The following is a 24,046-nucleotide window of genomic DNA, read 5'->3' as shown; positions in this document are numbered from 1 at the left end:
AATTACTTTGAGAAGGTAAGGATTTATTTCTCTAATAAGGAAAATGAATTGCATTTATTGTCAAATATCTCAGAATAGCCAAGCCATTGTTATAAATTTGGTCCCCAGGCATCTGTCATCAAATTCTATTATTAGGAACAGAATTCCTAATCTCCAAAGATCTGCTGTGGTGGGAGGCACATAAAAACTTAACTTCTCCTCCTATTTCTTCCCTTTCCAAGAGAACTGGATATTTCTTTAGCATTTACTGGGAACTTGCTTCAAAAGCATTAGAGATCTACTTCTAAAGAAGTTTAGTGGATGGGTCCTGATTACTATGCTTTAGAGATAGATTACTTCCATTTGGTTTCATGTGATAGGATTCTGAGATACAGATCAAAGTAAGCAGCAGCTTCAGATGAACGTCAGATTTTATCATCAACATCTAACATTTAAAATATAGAATTTTTTTCTCCAAGGAGAGAAAGTCTTAAATAAATCATAGAATAATAAAACTTTAGAGCTAAAATAATATTATAGGATCAGATAATCCAACCCATTCATTTAACAGAGAAGGAAACTGAATTTGTTCAGGGAGGATAAGTGACCAACATAATGTCACACATCCAGTGTCAAAGGTGGGATCTGGATGTTAAGAATTTTGAAGATTTCATTTCATCAATGTTATTACTGCACTGAAAATCTAATTAGAAGGTTTCATCTCTTTTGAAAACCTCCAAATTTCCCTTTCTTGCTCGGAACACAACCTCTTCCATTAACATTATGACTGGAAAACATCATGAATGAATGAATTTTCATTTAGAAAAGGAAAATGCTTGTTCCTTTGACAAATTCACAAGAACTCATTTTGTAACTTTGTTTTCCAATAGCAGAAAATTGTTTCAATTAGCACAGCTTCATGAGTGCACTTCCCTCACTTTTCTTTCCTGTTATTTTAAAGAAATAAGAGAGTTAATTTTGTTTTCTCTTAAGTAGCTTCTGAGTGTAGTGTGAGCAATATGCAAAATAAAAAGGGGATTGGAGATGGGAAGAGGAAAAATAAGAGAGAACATGGAGAGATATTCTACAGAATAAGAATAAACAACTCCATTGAGCAAGGTTTTCTTTTCTTTGCTAAATATGAATTTTTAAAAGCAACTACCTCATTCTGAAGACAATATCTTTTCTTTTTCTCAGAAGATATTAGCCACATCTAAGACTTCAAGTATTTGATATGCTCAATTCTCAAGCTTACTATGCTTCTAATTGTGAACAAGCTCAGCACTTTGAATCATTAAGTAATCAAAAGTGCAGCATTTCCACAGCCTTCTTTAATGAGGAGCAGCAATTCTAAATACTGACTTCAAGAGGGAAAGGGCTATTGAAACAAAAATGCCAACTATCTATAAGTGCCACCTTCTCTAACCCTCCCTGGCTTTAATTCTGCTTTATAGAATTTATTTAGTAGGTGGTTATCACAAGATTTCAGAGACTTCTCTGTAAATATCCATGGCAACAAAAGATTTCAATGGAATGAGGTGAGCAGTGCAAGCAAACCAGTTGAATTGCCCTCAGTCTCTTGAATACAGTCAACAAGTCCTAGCTCACACTTTCTTCCTGGGGGTGCCAAGGGGAAAGAAGAGGACTGAAGCAAAGTCTTTTGCTTTATGGCAGCAATGAATCTGCTTAGTCAGTGGATTGGTGGGTGGTGGAATTGGTGGAAGGATAAATATACAACTCAAGTCTGGAGATAGCAGGATATCATATTCTGTTCCCATGTTCTTCTCAAACGGTAAGGGAGAAGAATTTGTGAGCAGGATTTGCTGCTCTCTTCCTTTTGTATTCAATGAATATTCAAGAGGAAATTGCTACAATCAGCATAAGATGAAAAATAAGGCAAGGCAGGCATTCCCCCCATTAGTTAACTTGTTGGTGTGAGCTATTCAGCATCAAATGACATGGTGTTGGCTTCTGAATGTGAAAAATAACAATATAGGTAAAAAATGAACTCTCTATAACAATATTGGAATTTTATTAATTTTCCAAGTATATCATCTCATATTTATTGGAACAAATCTCGTGACACATTAAAAAAAGGCTGAAGTGAGCAAATTCATAAACACTTAAGTCATACATTTGTTTACTCTCTCTAAACATAGTTCTACAAAGAACCTGCATTTATATTTCCCAAATCAAATATTTTAAACTCCAGTACTTTCCTGTGGCCCCCACAATATTTCACCAGGAAGGACATGACACGATTCATTGCCAGGATGAGTTTAGATAAGTTATGGGCCTCTCTGGGCCTCTATTTCCACACATGTAAAGTGAAGGCTTGAACTAAATGCTCTCCAGGGTCTAAATCTGTGATCCTGATAAGTGATAATGATAAAAAAATTTCTGGATAATTCCAGAGTTGGAAACCCCCTCCTACAATACATTCTGGCAACTTACCTAGAACTTAAGAGTGGTAGAGAATTGACTGGTACTATGAAATATTAAGTGACTTGTCCAAGGTCACAAAGCCAGCAGTGACAACGTCAGGCCTTGAATATTGGTTTTCCTAACTCTAAGACCAAACCTCTATTCACTAGGTCAGGCTTCCTCTCAGGACCACCTATTCAGTTTAAATTGCTACCTACCTTAAGTCGTTCAATGGCCTCTTCTCCTCCAGGAGTTGACATTATCCTCTCCTGAATACTGGTCACAGATGTTAAGCCCACCTGACTACTGAGTGAGCAGGAAGATGGAGATGTTGTAAGGGACCCCATGGATGCTGTGGAAAAATTGCCAGGGCGTTGATTCTCAGAGGCTAGCAAGTACCTATGCTTATTGTTCTGAAAATCTTTCAGATCTGAGAGGCAGATAGAAAGAAGGAAAGGCAGAGAAATAGGAAAAGGAGACAAAAGAAGGAAAGGAGCAGAAGGAAAAAAAGGAAGGAACACCAGTGTAAGAAAGGAGAGCATTAAAGCGCCAACATGAAGACAAGTTTAATGGTTTTAGATGGCAGTTCTGAAACAGGTCTGTCTTGAAATCTAATATTTTGAGGTTAAGAACTCTAATTTGATTTAATATCTTAGTTTCCCAAATAAGTTAACATTACCTAGGAAAGCTAAGTGAAATGGCCAACAACTGGATAAAGATATATTTTTGGCCCAAAGTGCTTTGGGAAATCCAAGAAAGCCTAGTAATTTTCAAATACAACAAAAATCCCAACCGACTAAAATCTAAATAATATTTTTTGAAGCCCTCTTTCAAGAGACAGTTTTCTGCCCAGACAGACAGGATTCACAATATGCTATCAAACTAAATGGGGAAAATTTTATTCATGCTTAAAATTCCTTTTGACAACTTGCCAAAATTTGAAGATGAGCTCAGTTCATTTGTTTTATGGTAATGCCCATTCATTAATTCTCCTTAGATGGAAAAAAGTATGATTTTTTTAAAAGTTAAAAAAACATAAGAACCAGTGAAAAATCTATAGCTGTAGAATGAAATAAAGTATTTTGGAGTCAAGTGCTTGACCTTCAGCAGTGGAATCCCCTAGTTGTGGTTTTAAATAAAAAAGAAGCATTCCCCAAAATGAGTTTTAGAAATTCTAATAAAGGTTAAGATGCTCAATATTCTGGTTAATGTCTACAGCAAAGAAGAGCAATTAGCAGTTACAGAATTGTAGTTTAGTCTACATTTTTGTAAGTGCATGGAAATAAAAAAGGACAATTATTTCATAGTTTACATGAGCTCTCTGCCATCAGAGAACAAGCAAACATGAATGGCCCTAGTTCAGAATTTTACTTCAGGCTCTTGTATTGTGGCTGGGCTGCTTTAATAGTAGTAATGCTTGATTTCTTTAGAGTTAATAATCTCCCATCATTTCTATTATCTCTGCACATCTTAATTGCTATTACATTTGTATAGGTGTTCTCTAGACTGAAATTTGACACACAAAGTCACAGGACAAGCGTACAGATTTTTGACAAAGCTTGGGACTTTATAATTTGATGAGAATCAAACTAGCACATTTCCTGAATAGATGTAGGAATGTCTATTTTTTAAGTGTTTCATCAACAGGTTATCTACATGATATGTAGGACTTAAAGAACATAATACATTTTCATTTATTAAATCCTGTAATAAAATTCATTTTATTTTTAATAATATATATACAAATAAAAATACAGTTCATGAATCTGCTAGTTGTTCTTCCTTCCTGGAACATTAGCTGGCCAAGTTTCAGACATAAAAAGGGCAGAGAAAATCCAAAGGTGTAAGTTCATAAGGAATTCATATAAGAATAAGAATAAGGTCAGTATTTATTCTGATAAAATATATGACTTGCCTAGAATTAAATAAATTAATTGAATATGTTACCTTAAAGGAGTTAATTATGACAAGTGCTAAATAATAAATAACTTGGGCTCTATCTTCTGTTTTCTTAACTCTAGAAGTTTATTTTTCTAAACTCATCACTAAAACCCAAGAAAAAAGGTTGCTTCAAGTCAGTTTGAAAACCGCCATCTACAAATACAGGAAACAAGAACACAAGCCAAGAGGCAATTAAAAAGGGGAGCAGGGTGGGGGAAAAGAGCAATTGAGCAGTCAGGCAGGTGGAAAAAAAAAACACGAGGAATGTGGTTTTCAAAATCCAATGGACGTGCACACGCCCAAAAACAAATTACAGGAGTTGACCAAAATAATGTAGTCACAACTGACTAGGGTTTACAATCATGTGTTGTTATATAATCAAAACTGAGTCATGCATTGCTTTCCAGAAATACTATCGCTGCCAAGGAAAGAGTTAGGCAAAAAGCAGGAGGCCAAAGCACCTTAAACACAGAAGCGAGAACCAGATCAAGGCTTTACCACACCAGTATCATTCAGCTAGGAAATCTCAGACAGAGATGTTCTACCCAAAAGTAAAATACTTCTTTTCTATGTGAAAGTCAGCATTGAACCACATCACACCAATCAACTCAACACTGGGGCCTTAATACAAAAGACCAAACATTACTGGCTCTTCAGTTGGCTTTAGTTTCTTAAAACAAACAAAATCGAAGTAATTCTCTATGCTAAGACAACATTCAAAATGGATAACCATGAATGAGCCTGCTGAATACAGAGAAAAGAACAATGAATGATGCTTGGTGTTCCATCTTCAAATTTTAAACTTGCTTTCTGGATGATGACAGACTTATTCCAGTTTTTTTTGGGGGGGGGTGTTATTCTCTATCTTCAAATAAAAGAAAAAGAAAGCTACTCTAACCATTGAGTAGAATGATAACAGGATCATAGATTTATTGGGATCATATTGACCATCATATCTAACCCTCTCATTTTGCAGAGGAGGAAACTGAAAACCACAAAAATTCAAGTACTTGCTCAAAGTCACCTAAGCAGCAAGGAGCTGAGATGGCATTTAAAGTGAAGTCTTCTGACTCCAGATCTTTCACTCCATCATACTGCTGCCCTACACCCTTTGTAGAAACAAAGGGCTCTAAAACAATATACTTAATGATGCTTTAGCATGAATATCCTGCACACTGGAGGAGTTGAATTTAGTCCTTTTTACTCTGAGAGCTAGTGTAAGCTTAACAGAGTCTTCACATTAATTCACAAGGCACTGAGATAAAAGAAAAATAATCTTGTATTATCTAGGATTTTATAACTACAAGTCTCAACTTAATTTAATAACATGAGAGAAGAAACAAACCCAGTGATGATAGGTTGTGAGATCTTTTAACTTTGTGCAAGTCACAAATTAAACGTAATTAAACTTTGGTTTGACATACTACTTTTTTTAAAAAGGAGGATCACTTCTAATTCCACATTAAATGCTCTGTCTGGGATTTCCTTGTTAGGATTGCTGGCATGCAAAGCTAATTTTATAGCTGACCCAGCAAACGGATACTAGCAAGTCAGGGCACTAGAAATAACCAACACACACGATACACACATTTGCCTCCACTTCCAGAGTAATCATCGACCAATGGATCAACTGAAGGTGAGCAGGAGGGAAAATATGAGAAGTATAGTTTATGTTCAATGGCAACATAGAGAGAGAACAGAGTGGTATTTGGTTAGGATGAAAAAATTCACACCACTTATTATAAAACTAATCCAAATTTTCTTCAGCTAAGAGGTAAATTTAATCAGTAAGAGGAACTAAACATGAGGACATTCAACATGAAGACATGAAAGATTCAAATAATAATTTTAGTCCACTAGCAAAGAAAATAATCTTGAAATAACTTTATGTCTAAACCAACAAGAATTTACCATAAAGGTAAACAACGGGCTTCAAATCTTAGGAATCCATTAATTTGCTTAATAGAACCTTTAATAATGAGCCTTAGCTTAATTCTGGTACAATGCAAAATGAGTTTCCCAAGTAGTACAATTTCTTAAAAGTTCAAAAGGTTCTAGTTTTTTTTCCTGTAGACAGATCAGTTTATTCTACCCAATAATCTAATTGGAGACCTAAAACAGGATGCCAATGAGAATCCAAATAGTGACAGCTTATAAACATTTCAGTGTACATTCTCTATATTCAAATAATGGTGAGATCCACCAACCCTCTGTCTCAGACTATTTAACTGAGATCTTCTTTTTCAGCAAAAACCTCACTTGCCACCAAATTGCCATCTCTAAATTCAATGGACCTTTGATGACCCCAACCTTAAGAGAAAGAGATTGAACTGTATAAGATCATTCTGAAATCCACTTACTATCAATGATATCACCCAGCCCTTGAGCACGCAGGAGATCTTTCAGTCTTGTGACCTCCTCTTTCAGTTCACGAACTAGCTTGGCATTGGGATCTTCATTGATGACAGCATTACATTTAATTTGTTTTGCACGATCTGCATATCTGTATTCAAAATGAAAACTCATTTATTTATCTGATCAAGTCAACAAACCCTCAACTTTCCAAGGGCACAATCCCATTATTTCCAAAAAAAATACTCTGCATATTCGATCCAATATTTTACTGGTTCTATTAAGACTAGAAAGGTCCAAGTTAATTTCATAAATGGAATAATAATAATGTTAATTTTAGTAAGAATTTTTTTCTTCTAATCTCTACACATTCCTATCTGTGTTCTCTTCCATTACTTGGGTGTTTTTGACCCAACATATAGCAAATAAAAAAGAGATGCTTCTTTTTTAGTAAAGAAATGAACATCTCAATTCTTTGCCACCACAAAAAGAGCAGCTATAAATAATTTTGTATAAGCAGGTTCTTTCCCTTTTTTTTTTTTTTTAAATCTCTTTAGGATACAGACCTAGTAGTGGTATTACTGGATCAAAGGATATGCATTCCAAATTGCCATACAGAATGGTTCACAACCCTATCAGCAATGCATGAGTGTCCCAATCTTGTCACATTCCCTCCAACATTTGGAATTTTCCTTTCCTGACATATTGGCCAATCTGACAGGTACCTCAGAGTTGTTTTAATGTGCAAGAAAAGATAATCATTTACCAATATCTGACAAATTTACATAATTAACATCAAAATATTTACTATGAAATGATGGTTAAATACCAAGCCATTGACACTGAAGAAAAAAGTCAAATACAGTGAGACTCTATAACAACAACAACAACAACAACAACAACATCAGGGAGTATAGAAGTGTTCTATTGACTTTTCCTCCATGAGAGGTGTGCCATGTCATATGTAAAGTAAAATACAGCTTGACCAACAAGATAAAAATCTTTAGTGCTTCAAAGTGATTTATGAAAGACTTATATTATCTAGCTTAATTAACTCAGATTAGTATACCTTAATGTGCTCAGAGTTTCATCATAGTTGATATCTGCTGGGCTAAGGGCAGCAACCATAGCAGTCCGAGAATTCCCACCTGGAAAGATGAACCATAAATTACCTAACATCATCCTACACCAGGAAGGTAAAGTATTTAATTCAAAATGTCACTGTCATGTTCATGTCAATTCAGCCATGATGGTTAAAAGGAGTAACAATGTGCTAAAAGTGTAGGTTGAAGCACACTGTTTTTCACTTTCTTATTTTTCCTGTTTTTTTTTTCAAAACAACTGATATAAAAATATATTTGCATAACTTCACATGTATAAATAGGCATCATATTGCTTGCTTTCTAAGTAGTTGAGGGAAGGGCAAAAGAGAGCAATTTAGAACTCAAAATTTAAAAAATGATTGTCAAACATACATAAACGAAAAGGGAGGGAAAAGTAATAATGTGCAAATCCAACAAATATAATAAAAGTGAAAGTGAAAATGATAGAAAGCATTCAAGTCAGATTTTCAAAATTATTCCTTGTTACAAAGAGAAGTGACTAATATTCATAATCCTAACACACGGGTCACATGAGCCTTACCTAGATTCTCTCGAAGAAGCCAAGTCAGAACAGAATCTCTATATGGGATAAAATCTGTTTTTTTCTTCTTTTTACTCTATTAAAAAGAAAAGAATCATACTTACAAAGTCATTCAGAAGTAAAAGGTTTATAAAAAAAGGCAACCAATTTGGAAATGTTCAGCAAGCTAAATGCTTATCTTTTCCCCATGACTAATTAGCCTACCATAGTGGCTAGAATATACCAAATGGAAAGTTAGCACTGACAAGGAAAAAATAATACATTCTGAAAAGTTTTTTTCACAAAATAGAAAGAGGGCAATGCCTTGCAGAAATGAGGCTCTCAAAAGGTATTTGTTAATAAGTCAATCATCAAATAAAGGTTTAAAAAGTCCATTTCTAAAGGGAAAAGTGCCATCCTCTCAACAACTAGAGAACTCTCCAATCCATGAAGAAACTGCATGAATAATAATCTGAACTAGATTTCATAACTTAATTTTCATTTAATGAATAACCTGAAAGTTTTTCCCAATAGGAAAGTGAAAGACTCAAAAATCAGGAGAATGTGTAAAGTCCAAAAGTAACAATAAAAAAGGAAAAAATTCTTTTTAGTTTAGTCCAAAAGTTATTCCAGCTGTTAAATTACTTAAAAGAGCGCAAAAGTGCATCAGTTAAAGTAAAATATGCATACACACATATGTAAATGCATATGCATACATAGAAAACATATGCAATGTACATATATGACATGCATGCTCACATCTCAAGTCTTAGGGACCTGGGTAGCTTTTTCCTCACCAATGCCATTCCCTGATCATGCCTTTGATCTTCTTCCCACCCCTTTTCTCTGGCAGTTTGCCCTCTTCAATTATTCTCACTCCCCCTTCTCTTTATTTTCATTCTCTCCTTATCCACTGGCTCTTTCCCTGATGCCTTCAAATATGTCCAAGATTTTCCCCCCATCTTAAAAAAACAACACGACAAACCTTTAAGTCTACTATCCTTTCAAGCTATTATCTCTCTCTCTCTCTCTCTCTCTCTCTCTCTCTCTCTCTCTCTCTCTCCTCTTTTATAGTGAAACTCCAAGAAAAAGCTGAACATACTCATTGCTACCACTTCCCCAATTACCACTCCTCTCTCAGTCCCCCATACCTTGGCTTCTATTGTTGCCAGCTAATGGACACTCATGATCTTTTTATTGCTAAATCCCCAGGCCTTTGTTCCTCAGTCCTCCTATTGCTTGGCCCCTCTGCAGCATCTGACATCCCAGCCCCTGCCCCTCGCACTCCCCTAGGATCCTACTCTGTTGCGTTTCTCATCCTCCTGCTACCCGGCAGAATCATCCCCCTGACCTGTCCCTTTTGCAGAAGGCCTCTGTTCTGTTCTGGCCCCTCTCCTCCTCCTCACTCACTAACCAGGTTGATGCTGCTCTGTTCCTTGTTCTTTCCCAACAGCATAACCATCCACTTCATGTCCTCATCACCAATCACCTGCACGACTCCAAACAGCTTCTTAACTGGTTCCGCTGCATCCAGGCTCTTTCCATCCACCCCACCAGAGCTGCCAAACTGTTACTTCTAAAGCACAGGCCTGACTTGTCAACTGATTGCTCAAAAAGCTTTAGTGGCTCATGACAGCCTTTAGAATAAAAGACACAAACACCACTTGGTATTTAATGTGCTTCCCAGCCTGATTCTGTCCTCTTCAGGCTTCGGCCACATCGCTTCTTTTTAAACACAATGTTCCAGCCCAACAGGCTGCCCAATATCCTCTCTATGTGATATCCAGCTTCGGCCCCCATGTCTTTGCACTCTTTGTCCCTTAAACCTGTGATGTTCTGCCTCCAAGTACCATGAAGTCTTCTTTAAGGGTCCCCTCTTTTAAGTGTCCATTCCTGGGGCAGGGAGATGGCTCAGTAGATTGAGAGCCAGGCCTAGAGATGGGGGGTCCTGGGTTCAAATTTGACCTCAGACTTCCTAGCTGGGTGATCCTGGGCAAGTCACTTATCTCCAATTTGCCTGGCCCTTAGCACTCTTCTGCCTTGGAACTGATACTTCGTATTGATTCTAAGACAGAAGGTAAGGGTTTAAAAAAAAAAAGTCCACTCCTCATTCCATTCAGTTGTTATTACTTTATCCCCAAGTCATTGTATATATATATTTTTTTGGCCTGAATCCAGTTCTTTTATTGTACATTTATTTTGTATCTATTCTTATTTATTTATCTGTGAACATGTTGCATCCTTTCTCAAGGATATAAGTCCCTGGAAAGCTGGGAATGTCTCACTGTGTGTCTATAGTCTCAGTGTCTAACATCATGACTGATGATATAGCAGGTCATTTATGAATGTATGTTGACTGACAATAACAATGTGAACCACTCTTATTTGAAAAGGGGTTATAAATTTGAAAAAATGTTCACATAAAGAGCATTAAAAATGGCAATAAATAGGATTTTCTGTGTTTCAGTGAGATTTTTCAAGTCTGCACAAAGATGGCTGTATAGCTTTTATGGAATTTGTTTTTATTTTTATTTTTATTTTTTTTTAAACCCTTGTACTTCGGTGTATTGTCTCATAGGTGGAAGATTGGTAAGGGTGGGCAATGGGGGTCAAGTGACTTGTCCAGGGTCACACAGCTAGGAAGTGGCTGAGGCCGGGTTTGAACCTAGGACCTCCTGTCTCTAGGCCTGACTCTCACTCCACTGAGCTACCCAGCTGCCCTTTTTTTTTTAATAGACACTTATTTCACAATTGAATATAAAAATTATCATTTAATTATTGCAGAGGCAATGGATTAGTTCATTGGCTAACCAGACTCCATTTTCTTCCTCATTGGCTCTAATTTAATAACAAAATTCTGTTTTGCATTTAAAATCCTTTACAACCTGGCTCTCACCTCCCCTTCTAGGGCTATTATGCATAACTCTTTATCATATACGGTAAAGTAAAGCCAAACTGGCCTATATCTCCTATTCTGATGATGCCTCATTTCCTATTTTGGTGACTTTGCACAATCTAGCCTCTATTTTTTAAATTTAAGTTTAAATTTTGAATACTTTCCCATAGTTACATGTTTCACATTCTTTTCCTCTCCCCCAAACCCCCCTAATTCCCCTTAGCCGGTGCACAATTCCACTGGATTTTACATGTGTCATTGATTAAGACCTAATTCCATGTTATTGATAGTTGGGCTAGAGTTATCGTTTAGTGTCTACATTGTTTTTAGAAGTAGGGACAGTACAAATAAACCTAGATAATTCAAGGTGTAAAAGTATTATTTCTATATAAATGTCCATATCATGAAACTTTCTATAACCATTGAAAAACCATTAAGGAATACTTTTTTTTTAATTTGCAGTATTTGTAGGAAAAAAGAATAGGCTGAAAGTCCACCTATCATCCACAGTTATAGCTTAAAATATCAAAATTTTGGCCATGCAACTAGAAAGCAAAAACTTCCTTGCATACTTCTCTTTCTTTACACTTAATTTCCCACTCCAACTCTGGCCCAAAGAATTATATAAAGTACGATATAGTAAGTGAGATTTTAGTGTTTAGTCGCATTATTTTTGGCCACTCCTAATGGTGAACCTAAGCATGAGCATTAGAGAACAATTAACCAAAATATTTTTGAAAGTTCCATTCCTAATTCATCCCTTCCTACACCCTTGCTGACCATCTGGAATCACAGCAGTTGATGTAACAACTCTTCTGTTCATCCCTGCCAAGCCCCACCATACCTTGCTGGTGCAGTTATCCTAAAGTTGAGAGCATTCAAAGAAGAGAAAAAGAACAGAGTAAGCTTCTTACTATAAAATAATGTGAAATTTAATTGTAAAACCTGGAGAGAATTTACACTGAATACTGTCTTTCTGTAGACAACTGAGTAAAATTTTCTTTAGGAGCCTCAAAAGAAATAGTCAAAAAGATCCCAGGCATGCAAAATTTAATGCTTTCTTAATTTTTTCATTCTAAGTGCTACATACACAGATAAGAAAATTACTGTAGGTCTGCTTGTCCCATTGTCATGGCACTGGATGGGGAAGGGAGAACTAAAGGATTTTTAAAACTTTCCACTTTATATATGGCCCTCAAAATTGCCAAGATTCCCAAAGTGCCTTTCGAAGAACCAGCTCCCAACTCACCAGATGACTAGAGAAGACAGCACAGAGCAGACATGATGTCTTTGCTGTGGTACAAAGGAAAGAGTCCTTGTTCTAATCAAAGGACCAGGGCCCAGTCACACTTCTACAGCTCACTACCTAAGTGACTCTGGATTAGTGAATTATCTCCAGGCATTCAGTTTCTTCCTCAAATGGAAAATTAGCCCATTGACCCAGATTGCTTCTTAAGGACTCTTCTACCACACGATCTATGTTTCTCTATATTAGGTGTGAAAGGAAAATTGAAGTCACGCTAGTCGTGGAAGTTCTGTCCTAGTTTCTCCTGTCTATATTTCTTTCACACTTCAAAATCCTTTTCTTTACATTTTTTCTAAATCTTAGTATCACACTGATATCTGGGTAATGTTCGTGAAGCACATAATGTAAAAAGCTGGAAGAGACTGTCAGGTTGCATTGTTACTTACAGAACAGTACATCACACATTGTTAAATAATTAATACTATGATGTTACTAATAGGTATGTTAGCAGATTAGACAAATTCTTCCTTTTTAACACACTACAGGAAAACTTACCACTTCTGCCAAGGCTGAAATGACTTTGCCAAGAGTTGTAAGAGATTTATTGATATTTGCTCCTTCCTAGAAAAAATTAATATCAAACCAGAAGATGTTATGATCAGGAACTTCAAATATTCCAGCGTCATTCTCATATAAATAAGGAAGTTGAAAAGTAATCTGGATTATCATACAGTGAAAATGTTGAAAAGTAATCTGGATTATCATACAGTGAAAATGTATATTTTTAAAAATCCTTACTTTCTGTCTTAGTAATCATTCTAAGGCAGAAGAGCAAGGGCTAAGCAATTGGGATTAAGTGACTTGCCCAGAGTCACACACCTAGGAAGGGTCTGAGGCCAGAGTTGAACCCAGGTCCTCCTGACTCTATGCCTGGTGCTCTATCCAATGTGCCACCTTAGCTGCACCCCTAAAAATCCTTCTTTTAACATGGCACTGTTGATTCTACCAAAAGCTACTATTTTTTTACAAGTGCAAAATCAATCTATGTTAAAAAAAAAAAGCTATGTTCAGTTTAGAGGTGGTACAATGGCTAGAGCCTGAGGCCCAGAATCAGGAAGACCTGAGTTCAAATTGGACTCAGACACTAAACCAGCTTTGTGAGCCTAGGCAAGCCACTTAACCTGGGTGTCTCAGTTTTCTCACCTGCAAAATGGGGAAAAATCAAGTACCTATCTCTTTCCTTCCTAATCTTCACTTCCATAGATTTGCTCTTATTGTGGCCTAAGAATGGCCTCTCACTTCTCTTCATCTATCTAAATTCTTTATATCCTCCAAAGTCCAGGCCAAATCCTACTTTCTTCATGAAATACTATCCCAACTATCCTAACACATTCCTGTTCGTTTGTCTCTGAATTCTGATGACATACTTACTATCTAACCCTATCATTATGGCCCTGCCTCTTCACATTAATGAGGATAATCAATGCTTGTTAAAGGAGACTCAGTTACCTTTAATCGAGTCCCTTTGGCACCAGTTGAGTCAGCTCTTTCACTTCCAGCCAGATCCACTAAACTGATCTTGCTGACCTGTTAAGGAAACCAAGATCATCACTGACAACATAAATGATCCATAAGAGATCCATTGAAAGGATAAAGGAAGAAATACTTTAAAGGGGAGATCTTTCAATCTGTAAAGCTGAAAGAGAATGTACAGCCATTTGTTTTCTAGTAACAAAACAAAGTTCTCTTATATATAAACTTCACAGTGGCATTTTCACATTTCAAATGAAACACATTTGTTCTACAGAACAATTAATAAGGTAATAATCAAGTAACCAACGTCAAGCAGAAAGACTAATAAATTTCGCTCAGAAGGATTTGCTCTACTGTCTGTCATCCGGGAATCTTTGAGACTTCTTGTTCCTTGACTCTCCATCTTCTCATTTCTCCTCAGAACAAATAACCAAAGTTCAGAATAACTTGAAAAGTCTAAGTAAGGTTGACACACACACGAACTATTCTCAGCTAGCCTTGTATACACAGAAACCTTTTTGCCTTCAACTGGTCATTTACAGCAAAAGGTGAGTCATTTTCTACAGTTCCTGTCCTACAACTCAAAACCCACTCATTACTGTTCTTCCTACCTTCTCTGTTGAGAGATTAGTTTCAGAATCATGTTTCTTCTGAGTAAAAACAATGGTGAATACAGCATGGGAACGGCTACTGGTCTCATTCATGTTGGTAGCTGCCACCGTCCTAAGTGAAAATATGAATATGTAGACTTAGCACTGCATGGAATTCTTAGGAAGTAAGAACAGACAGCAGAGTTCAGTCTAAGCAACAACTTAAAACCATTTAATGCAGTGTAGATAGCTACTTCTTCTCTGAACCCAAAGAGCCATCTTCCACTGCCAAAGACTTAGCTTAACCTCTTTATCTATTTTAGCTACTACTTAGAAATCACTGACATAAATAATTTTCATGTATTGTAAAGTCTTCATTTATTCAAGAATGAATTCTCCCAAATACTGTATGACAAGATAATGACTAAGAACGTACTGTAGACCATCAGACACAAAATGTGTCCAAGCAGGCCACACAAAGAACTGAAATGTTATCTAAGTGGGTTGTTTTAATGTGGACAGGAAAGGGAAAAGAAGAGAATAAGCATTTCTACAGCATGTCAGGCACTGTGCTAAGTGCTTTTGCAAATATTATCTCAAGTAAAGCAAAGTAGGCTAACACAAAACACTGAATTTCTCTAACAGATCTAAGAGTTCATAAGATTTCACAACAAAGTAAATTTCAGAGTCAAGAATACATTTTTGGTCCCTCAGCAGGGAGCTAAGGGATTCACTTTTTTGTCCTTACCTGGCTTTGTTCCCAGCATCCATGAGGTCTGCAATATCTGTATAAGAAGTAACTGCCAGCTTAGATAAGTCTTCCACATAGGGTCCAAGAAGAGGATGCTCTCGGACTCTCAAATTACCCTTGTTTTTGGGATTCAGCAAATCTCGTACCCTTTCACAGTAAATTTCCATGTAACTCACCTATAAATAAATAAGTGAAATCAATTTAAGAGCATTTGAAAGAAAGAGATTGTTAGGGCAGGGGCAAGTGGGAGAAAGAGAATGTAACCTAAAAATAAAATTTAATTAAAAAAAAAAGAAAATATTTTTCCAAATTTAAAAGAATATTGTGCTAGGACCCTTTGAAAAGCTCAGTTTGAAAGGTTCTGTTACACCTTTCTTTCTGGTGTGCCCTCCAAAAAAGTGGAAAGACTCTCTGCAGAGATAAGCTGTATGTTAACGTTGGCAGTGGACTGCATGAAGGCTAGTTAGAAAGGGGAGGCAGAAGAACAGGAACTAGCCTTCATGCCATCCAATGCCACCATTAAAATACACATATGGGAGGATCACTACTGCTTACTCTCAGCCACAAAAGGCATTTCTAAATACCAACTTACAAGTTATTTGTAAACATGTTGGCTGGCAGGAGGTCAGAGAAGGAACCCTCATGTCTAACTCCATTTCTCTTTCTTCCTTATCATTTCCTCCATCTGACCAAGGTTAGTTTTAATGAAAATGTCCTAAACTGATGGCCTTGGAAGATGTGCTTTTTGGTCTCAAACTAAAAATAATACTATAGATTTTCCTTTCTGTATCAGTTTACTTCAGGGGCTAAAAGTCACCCCATGCCAAATAAGTTCATTTGGCCCTTGGCCTTGGCTTGCCATAGGTGCTGAGAAAAAGACTTTCTCTTGCAAAACTGTCTACTTTTTCCACATGTCAGCAGTTTAAAGATCCTAATAAATATCTCTGAGAGAGTCATTGTGGTATCAAGAGTAGCACTGGATTTGGAGACAGGAATATATGGGTTAGATTTCTCTCTTACACATTTTTAGCTGTGTAATCTTGGACAATTTGCTTAACCTCTGGAGATTTAGTTTACAGCTCAATCTAAAAAGGTGGTTGTGAGAATCAAAAGAGACACTGTATGCAAAGTTTAAAGCATCAAATAAATATCAGCTATTATAATGGTATCTAGTACTTATGAAGCACTTTAAAGTTTGCAATATACTTTACATGTAATTTCAGTTGATCCTTACAACAAGGTAGGTGTTACTATTAATCCCACTTTATAGATAAGGAAATTGAGGTTGGGAGAGGTTAAGTGACTTGCTTAGGGTAATGAAGTTATTTTTATATCATTATGTTAATTATCATTATTCTCTAGTAAGAATGAACCAACAATCTGACTTTTTAAAGTTTACCTGTACCTGTGCCTAGTCTCTTTATAGGTCAATTCTCTATTATTTCAGTTTTTTAACCTTTAACTAGAATTAAATATCATACATGGTAAAGCATTGTTTCAATCCTATAGTTTATTCAGAAGCACAAATTATAGTCACTGTAGTTCAAAATAAAAGAAAACTTTTCTTTCAACTTCTAAGCACAAATGATCTATCATATTATTATTTTTCTTTTTTAAACTAATATTTAAAAATTAATCCACATTTTCTGTCCTACTCCTTCCTCCCCATTTCACTCTACCTACTGGGGGAAAAAAACCAACAAAGGCCTAGCAACAATATATATAATATAATATAAGCAAAACAAAATCCCACATTGAAAATATTCCAAAATATATGTCTTACTTTGCATATGTAGTCCATCAATTTTAGTTAGAAGGTGGTTAGAATTTAATTATGATTTCTGAGGACTGATGATGAAGAATTCAATTTGCCTTGTCCTGCCCTCCTCTCAAAATGAATCATTTTATTTTATTTTATTTTATTTTATTTTATTTTTCAAATCCTTACCTTCCATCTTGGAATCAATACTGTGTATTGGTTCCAAGGCAGAAGAGTGGTAAGGGCTAGGCAATGGGAGTTAAGTGACTTGCCCAGGGTCATACAACTAGGACGTTTCTGAGGCCAGATTTGAACCTAGGACCTCCTGTCTCTAGGCCTCTCAATCCACTGAGTTACCCAGCTGCCCCCCAAAATGAATCATTTTAGCATTAGGACTAGAACTAGAATATTTAGAATATGACTTCTGACTCAAAATATTTGTAGAAAACCATATCCTTCTTTCTAGCTACTCTATTGAAAAAAAATGCATTCTTTAACAAGTACAAATGTTAGCATTGGTACTCAAATAGGTAAAAGGAGGACAGAGCTGGGTGGCTCAGTGGATTGAGAGTCAGGCCTAGAGATGGGAAGTCCTAGGTTCAAATCTGGCCTCAGACACTTCCCAGCTGTGTGACCCTGGGCAAGTCACTTGACCCCCATTGCCTATCCCTTACCACTCTTCTGCCTTGGAACCAATACACAGAATTGATTCTAAGACAAAAGTTAAGGGTTTAAAAAAATAGGGAAAAGGAAAATGCCCAAGGGAGTTAGAAACAGGTCAATAATAGCTTGGGCAAGGCTTTCAGACCCACCACACTAAAATAAGCAAGGACAACATTCATTTGAAAAAAATATGGTATCATTTCTCAGGGTGTCAGGCTAATCCTACTATACTAACTTTAGTGACTTCATTAAGATATGAAATAATGAGTATGTAACTCAGAGCATTTCATAAAGAGTGAAAAATTAAATATAATTGAGTTAGGGCTAGACCCCTGGCCTATCTACTGTCTACTAGATTTTCATTATATAGCATTACCTCTAATAAATAATAATACATAAATTAGACAAATTCTTAGTGATCATAAAAGTATTCTGATTAAAACACCTAGGGTCATTAGAAGAGGTCATAAAGGCAGAAAATGAATTTTATTTTAAATGCTCAGACATGTAGATACCACTGAAACCTCTGTTTTCAGTCTAGTTCTACTCACCTCCACAGAGTAAGACATCTCCTCATTACTGTTATCATTGATTTTCTCAAAGAGCTCCTCACATAACTACAGAAGCAGAAAAAGATAAGAGCCATGAGTTAGACATACATTATTAACCAACAATGAAAAGACTATCATAAGCTGGCTGCTTCTTTTTTCTCCCCAAAAGATGAATGATAGTGATAACATTCTTTCTTTGAACAACACTAAAGAAAAGCAAGAAGGAAATCCTGGAGCACAAGGTCTCTTCATTTCTCTCATATAGTCATCTGTTTCTCTCATAAGCTGTACCTATTTAAAATAAGTTTTAAATTGCAGAAAGAGCTTGTTGGAAAGTAGAATAAAGAAAGGATTCCGCTCAATATATTCTATAATGATCAGTCACATTAGGTGACTGACAATAAATATTGGTGGAGTTGTAAGAAAAAAAAATAAAAATTTTAGAAGAGATCAAAAATTGCTATAAATCAATATCTTTTTTTATTGTTAAAATAATTCTTAAATTCGAGTGGTCTCCCATTTGCCATGCTTCTAGAATGAAACCATTATGCATATTAAACATGCTAGTGGCCACTAATAAGTCTAAGTAAGGTTTAATGGGTGTCCTATAATATGACAGGTTTTAAACAAAGAAGAAAAGGTTATTTCATATGAAAGCAATATATGCCAACTATCAGAAACAAAGATAAAATAAGATCACAATAGACTGCAATAATAAATAATTTAAAGGACAAAAAAGTATCCACATAATGAAATTTAAAATGGGATTACTTTTTGGCACAACTTGCTATAATATATAATGAATAATTTTCTTATTATATATAATAAACAACAGTAACACCAAAAAATGCTCCTCAAGCAACTGCAAAAAGGTTTTCCTTAGTTATAAGGTAAAATTTTACCTGCCATTATCAGAAATTATTAATGGGGCTACTTTTGGATATAAATAATAATGCTAATTATATAAACTGAGACTTTGTAAAAATTGATATCCCTTTTAAACATCATAGCCATTTCGTGATATACCAACTCCCTCCAATAAACCCTCCTTTGAAACAAAGAAAAATAGAGAAAATGGAAATTTTTCAGAACTTATTTTGCTAATTATACTAATATGAATTCACAAGGAAAAATCAAGACAAATGAGAACTAATATTATTTAAGAACTTTTATGCACTGAGAGGAATCATCTGTTCTACAAGTCTGAGGGAGCTGAGCTCCTAACAATCTTCCCAAAAAGAAATATTTTTTGTCTACATTAAAATGGGAAATCATAGATAAATATTACACTGGGGAAAGCAGCTATTTATTTGTCTCTTTTGCACTCTGAAGTCAAAAAGAACTCAAAAAACCTCCAGTCTTAAAGTAAAGAAATGTCTTAAAAATCATCTAGCATACCTAATCATTAAGAATGAAATCCTACACGTTTTCAAAAAAAGCAGCAAAGACATGCTCTCTGAAGCTATGCGGCAACTGTAACCCTAACCACTGCTCTCAATCCTGATAACTTAAGGCCAAGGAAAAAGAACAGTTTCTGAAATAAACATTAACAAAAACTTCCAGATACCTGGCAGTTACACAGTATTAGGTTAATCAACAGTCTTATATTTCAGGGGTCTCCAATTCTACCTTATTTGGCAAGGACAAACTGATTTCCCAAATGATTTCTATGGTTGGTGCTTCCAGATAGTTTTTTTCCATTGGTTTTATAATGTCATAAGGGTCAAAAACCATCAACAGAGAAAAGAAGCATTGTCTTCATGAAGGACCTCACCTTAAGAAATTTTCCTATTGTGCCTGAAGACTAAGCATAAAAGAAGGAAATTGGAAACTATTCCTTTCTGCTTTTCCTAAACTTTCTTCAAAGTATAAAGATGGCACTGTGTTATTACTTTTCTTCATTATAAATTAAAGATAACCAAGTATGATCTGGGTTTTGAAATATACTTTTTTTTAATACTAGGGAAATAATTTTACTAAAAATCACTTGAAATTTTCCAAAAAGCTTCTATCACAATGCAATCCATTCTGTGTCACAAAATATTAATAATTTTAGTAATATAATTCTCTCCTTTTAGACATTTCTGGAAAATGTCAAACACACAATGTGATGGCACTAATAATGCCAATTAAAGGTCTTTATAAATCTACCATGATGTATTTTCTTTTTTTTTTACCCTTCCCTTCCATCTTAGAATCAGAAATGTGTATTAGTTCTAAGGCAGAAGAGCAATATGGGTTAGGCAATGGGGGAATAAGTGATTTGCCCAGGGTCACACAGCTAGGAAGTGTCCGAGGCCAGATTTGAACCCAGGACCTCCCATCTCTAGGCCTGGCTCTCAATACCCTAAGCCACCCAGCTGCCCCCATGCTGCATTTTCAAGGAAGCTGCTGTTCTTCCTCATAAAAGGTAATAAAATGCATTCAGTCAGATCCACCCTACACAGAATGAGACCTCTATCTCTCAACTCCTGTTAACATATCAACTGCTTCCTAACTATTAGTCCATTGCTACTATTGGTAAGTACCTGGTAAAGCAAAAAGACCACTAAGACCAAAGAGCAAGAGATCTTGATTCCATCTCTAACTCTAACAGATGTCTGGCTGGGGAATTTTTGACAATCATTGTTTCTCAATTTCTTCATCTATAAAATGGTGTGACTACAGCATAGTGGTGAAATTTCAAAAGAGATTCTATGAAAAAAGCAACATATGTGACTTTTCCCTTCCCCTGGGCTTTCATAATACATCTAAAGCTCTCTCATGAATTACACTTTGTATTAGAGTTATTTGTGGATATGCCTAATCTCTTAAGGTATAAGCTCTTTAAGTAGAGGAGCTGGGTATTTGTTAGAGTGCTTTACATATTTATTACAGTCAATGAATACTTATTGAATTTGTCAAAAGCACTACAAAAAATAAAAATGACTACATGTATACAGAACAGTCAAGAGCAGGAAAAAAAAACTATCAAATACAAGTGGTTATCAAATACCTATGGAATAAAAAAGGTCTTTGTCTATGATAATTATGATGGGAGATACTAGTTGAATTCTCCCCTACTCCCTCATCTTGCGATAACTAATAAACCATAAATCCGACTGCTATTCTCCAAAGTCGTGCCTCTTATGGCCAGAAATCTTCTTGAAAATATTTTCCACCAGTTTTGGATGGTGTTCTTTCAAGCTAATCAAATTTTCTCCATCTCCATACTCTCCTGCTTACCTTCAGGTCTAAATTCAAAACACCAATCATATAAAGGAACAAAAGAACCTAATAAGTGTTGGGAGGAGACATGTCTTTAATTTTCATGATTTAAGTTGGCAAGAGAGCAATAGGGAGAAAGATCATTTATCTGACTTATCACAATGAAAAACTTCACTTTACAAGGCTGGTAATACGTAACTAAGAAAGGCTAGCATTATACAGTAGCAATCTTAGGGGAAAAAATAGGGTTATCAAACTAAACCAAGTTTCCCATGGAATTTGAGTTTACCTGTGGGATGATGCCTGCCTGACTTTCTTCCTGTTTGCCCATCATTGTATAGGATTTTCCAGCACCTGTCTGTCCATAGGCAAAAATACAAACGTTGTAGCCTTCAAAGGCATGTAAGAGCATTTCCTTTCCAATGTCATTGTATACACGATTCTGAGATGCAAAACAGGGATCTTCAGGCTATAAAGATTAAAAAGATAAAATAAAAAATGTTTTATCTTCATTCTTTTATTAGTGTGTAGGGCAAGTAATTGGTCTCTGACTAAATGATTCTTTCACAATCCCACTGCCACAAATGAAGCATTCATGGAAAGTAAAGTAAGCAAAGTCTGTTTGGTTATCTCCTTACAATGTGGACTAATTTCTCCTTGAAAAAACTAGAAGCACTAATATTGTTGGTCAGGAAATAATTGTTCACACTCTGGCCCTTAAAAGACAATCTGACAGCTCAAGAGTATAGCCAGTTGTAGAGTTTGAGGCATAGTTGGGGAAGTGGAAACAAACATTCTCCAGAAAGGCAGTAACAAGGAGAAGAAGCTGAGCTGGAAGCAGCTTCAAGAATTCTATGCCCAGCAACAGAAAAGAGAATCAATTATGGTTTCAAGGGAGAGCTGGCCCTGGCAATCAAGAGTCAATCTACAAAGAGGTCTCCAAGAGAAGAGACAGAAAATTCAGATCCTGCTCTTACCAGAGGAATGATGCATATGGATCATATGTCCTCTCTATGTTTGAGCCTCACTCCCCCAGTACTCCGCAACTGTACTAATTATGCCCACAGAATAGGGGGAGTGTTTGCTCCCTCCATCCCAGGCTTCTGAGGGGCTGTTTTGTAGCTATTATTCTCTAGATGCTGTTTTAGCAAATGCCTTTGCTGTGATTAGGTTTACTTGGATGCAGCTCATTCACTGAGGGCCCATGAACTATAGTATTAGCCATGGGAACCCAAAGAGTACTCCAAGAACTTCAAGATAGTAGCTGCTACATTTTTCTTTTATTTTTATTAAATCTCAACAAGGAAAAAAAGAATTAGATTAGGAACCCAACTAAAGAAGTACAAATATGTCTAGTGATAAATCTCATGAAACAAGTTATATCCAAATTTCCTAATGAAATACAGGTTTTAGATTAAATAAACTGTTTCCTTCTAGCACGAAGTTTTTTAATGAATCTACTGCTTTTTGAAAATTTAGTTTAACACATGACTATTTTTATGAAATTGTCCAACAGAATTCATTTCCTTTTTCTATAGCTCTGAACTCTGTCACTACTTCAAAGCATGAAAGGTCCATAAAGACTTAGAAAGAGAAAAAGGGAAAAAAATTAAAAATTAATGCTATACTCAGACACTTCTTCGAACTTTACAATAAAAATACAAACTGTTTGGCATGAATATCTCTAGTTAAGTAACTGTCAGTGACAAATAACTCTCTCAGGCAAATTAAGTTTTGTCAACCAAACCTAGAAAATGAAACTTGTTATTCACTACCATCATTGCCAACAACAAAAACAAAACAACTCTTAAATACATGAAAATTTAGCAATGAAAAGCTCAAATTGCTAAGGAACAATTCCTGGAAGTCAATAAGGTTTCACATCCAATACAGCTGGAGCAGAATGTACTAATAGTATAATTTTTTTCTGATTTTATATTAGGAAGTCTGAGCCCTATTCCAAATCTTTTAAAACTTTAAAGGATCTGAGGTTTCACTAATTAAATCTAAATTCATGTTCAATTGGGTTCTGGAATTCAAAACAAGATAATTTTATAGTTAACCATTGATATTCCTCATTTCCTTATTTTCCCTCAAAATTTCATTTACAAATAAAACAAACTGTTGTTTAATATTCTGCTAATTAGCATGTTCATACACCTATAGTAAAAGTATCTTGTTCTTTGTACCTTAAAAGTATACGAATGTTGGTTTTGAGATATTGCAAGTAAGAGATCCTAAAATACCTTATAGACTTCTACAAGTTAACTTAAGGCTGGTATCACTTTAGTATACAATATATTTTATTGTATTCCATATCTTTAAATGATCTGATGATCCAAATGAAACTATTAACAAAGTCCTTGACATTTCAGCTAACAAATAAAAAACATGAAAAGTTTCCATTATATTCCACTTTAAACTAGAGTTATCACCAAAACATGAAGGCAGTATGAGATGGGGGGGGGGGGAGAGAAGAAAAAGAAACCAAAGGGTGAACTTAAGGAGACTGAACAACAAAGGAATTCAAA

General features: G+C 35.6%; 1 protein-coding gene across 1 annotated transcript in view; it reads right to left on the bottom strand.

Moving 5' to 3' along the window:
- Positions 1-24,046, bottom strand: part of KIF1B (kinesin family member 1B) — a 184,349-nt gene that overhangs the window by 105,146 nt on the left and 55,157 nt on the right. Inside the window, exons 4-15 of the mRNA XM_044667723.1 lie at positions 21,805-21,984; positions 18,309-18,374; positions 15,333-15,511; positions 14,606-14,717; positions 13,971-14,048; positions 13,017-13,082; positions 12,060-12,077; positions 8,341-8,416; positions 7,766-7,844; positions 6,705-6,847; positions 5,933-5,974; positions 2,622-2,833 (exon numbers count right to left, since the gene is read on the bottom strand). Coding sequence (XP_044523658.1) covers positions 2,622-2,833; positions 5,933-5,974; positions 6,705-6,847; positions 7,766-7,844; positions 8,341-8,416; positions 12,060-12,077; positions 13,017-13,082; positions 13,971-14,048; positions 14,606-14,717; positions 15,333-15,511; positions 18,309-18,374; positions 21,805-21,984 — 1,251 coding nt within the window. The remainder of the gene's footprint in view (positions 1-2,621; positions 2,834-5,932; positions 5,975-6,704; positions 6,848-7,765; positions 7,845-8,340; positions 8,417-12,059; positions 12,078-13,016; positions 13,083-13,970; positions 14,049-14,605; positions 14,718-15,332; positions 15,512-18,308; positions 18,375-21,804; positions 21,985-24,046) is intronic.

This window comes from Gracilinanus agilis, chromosome 3 (genome assembly GCF_016433145.1).
Source record: "Gracilinanus agilis isolate LMUSP501 chromosome 3, AgileGrace, whole genome shotgun sequence".
Taxonomy (NCBI): Eukaryota; Metazoa; Chordata; class Mammalia; order Didelphimorphia; family Didelphidae; genus Gracilinanus; species Gracilinanus agilis.
The sequence above is the reverse complement of the archived record's forward strand: the minus strand, read 5'-3'. Positions and strand labels throughout refer to the sequence as shown.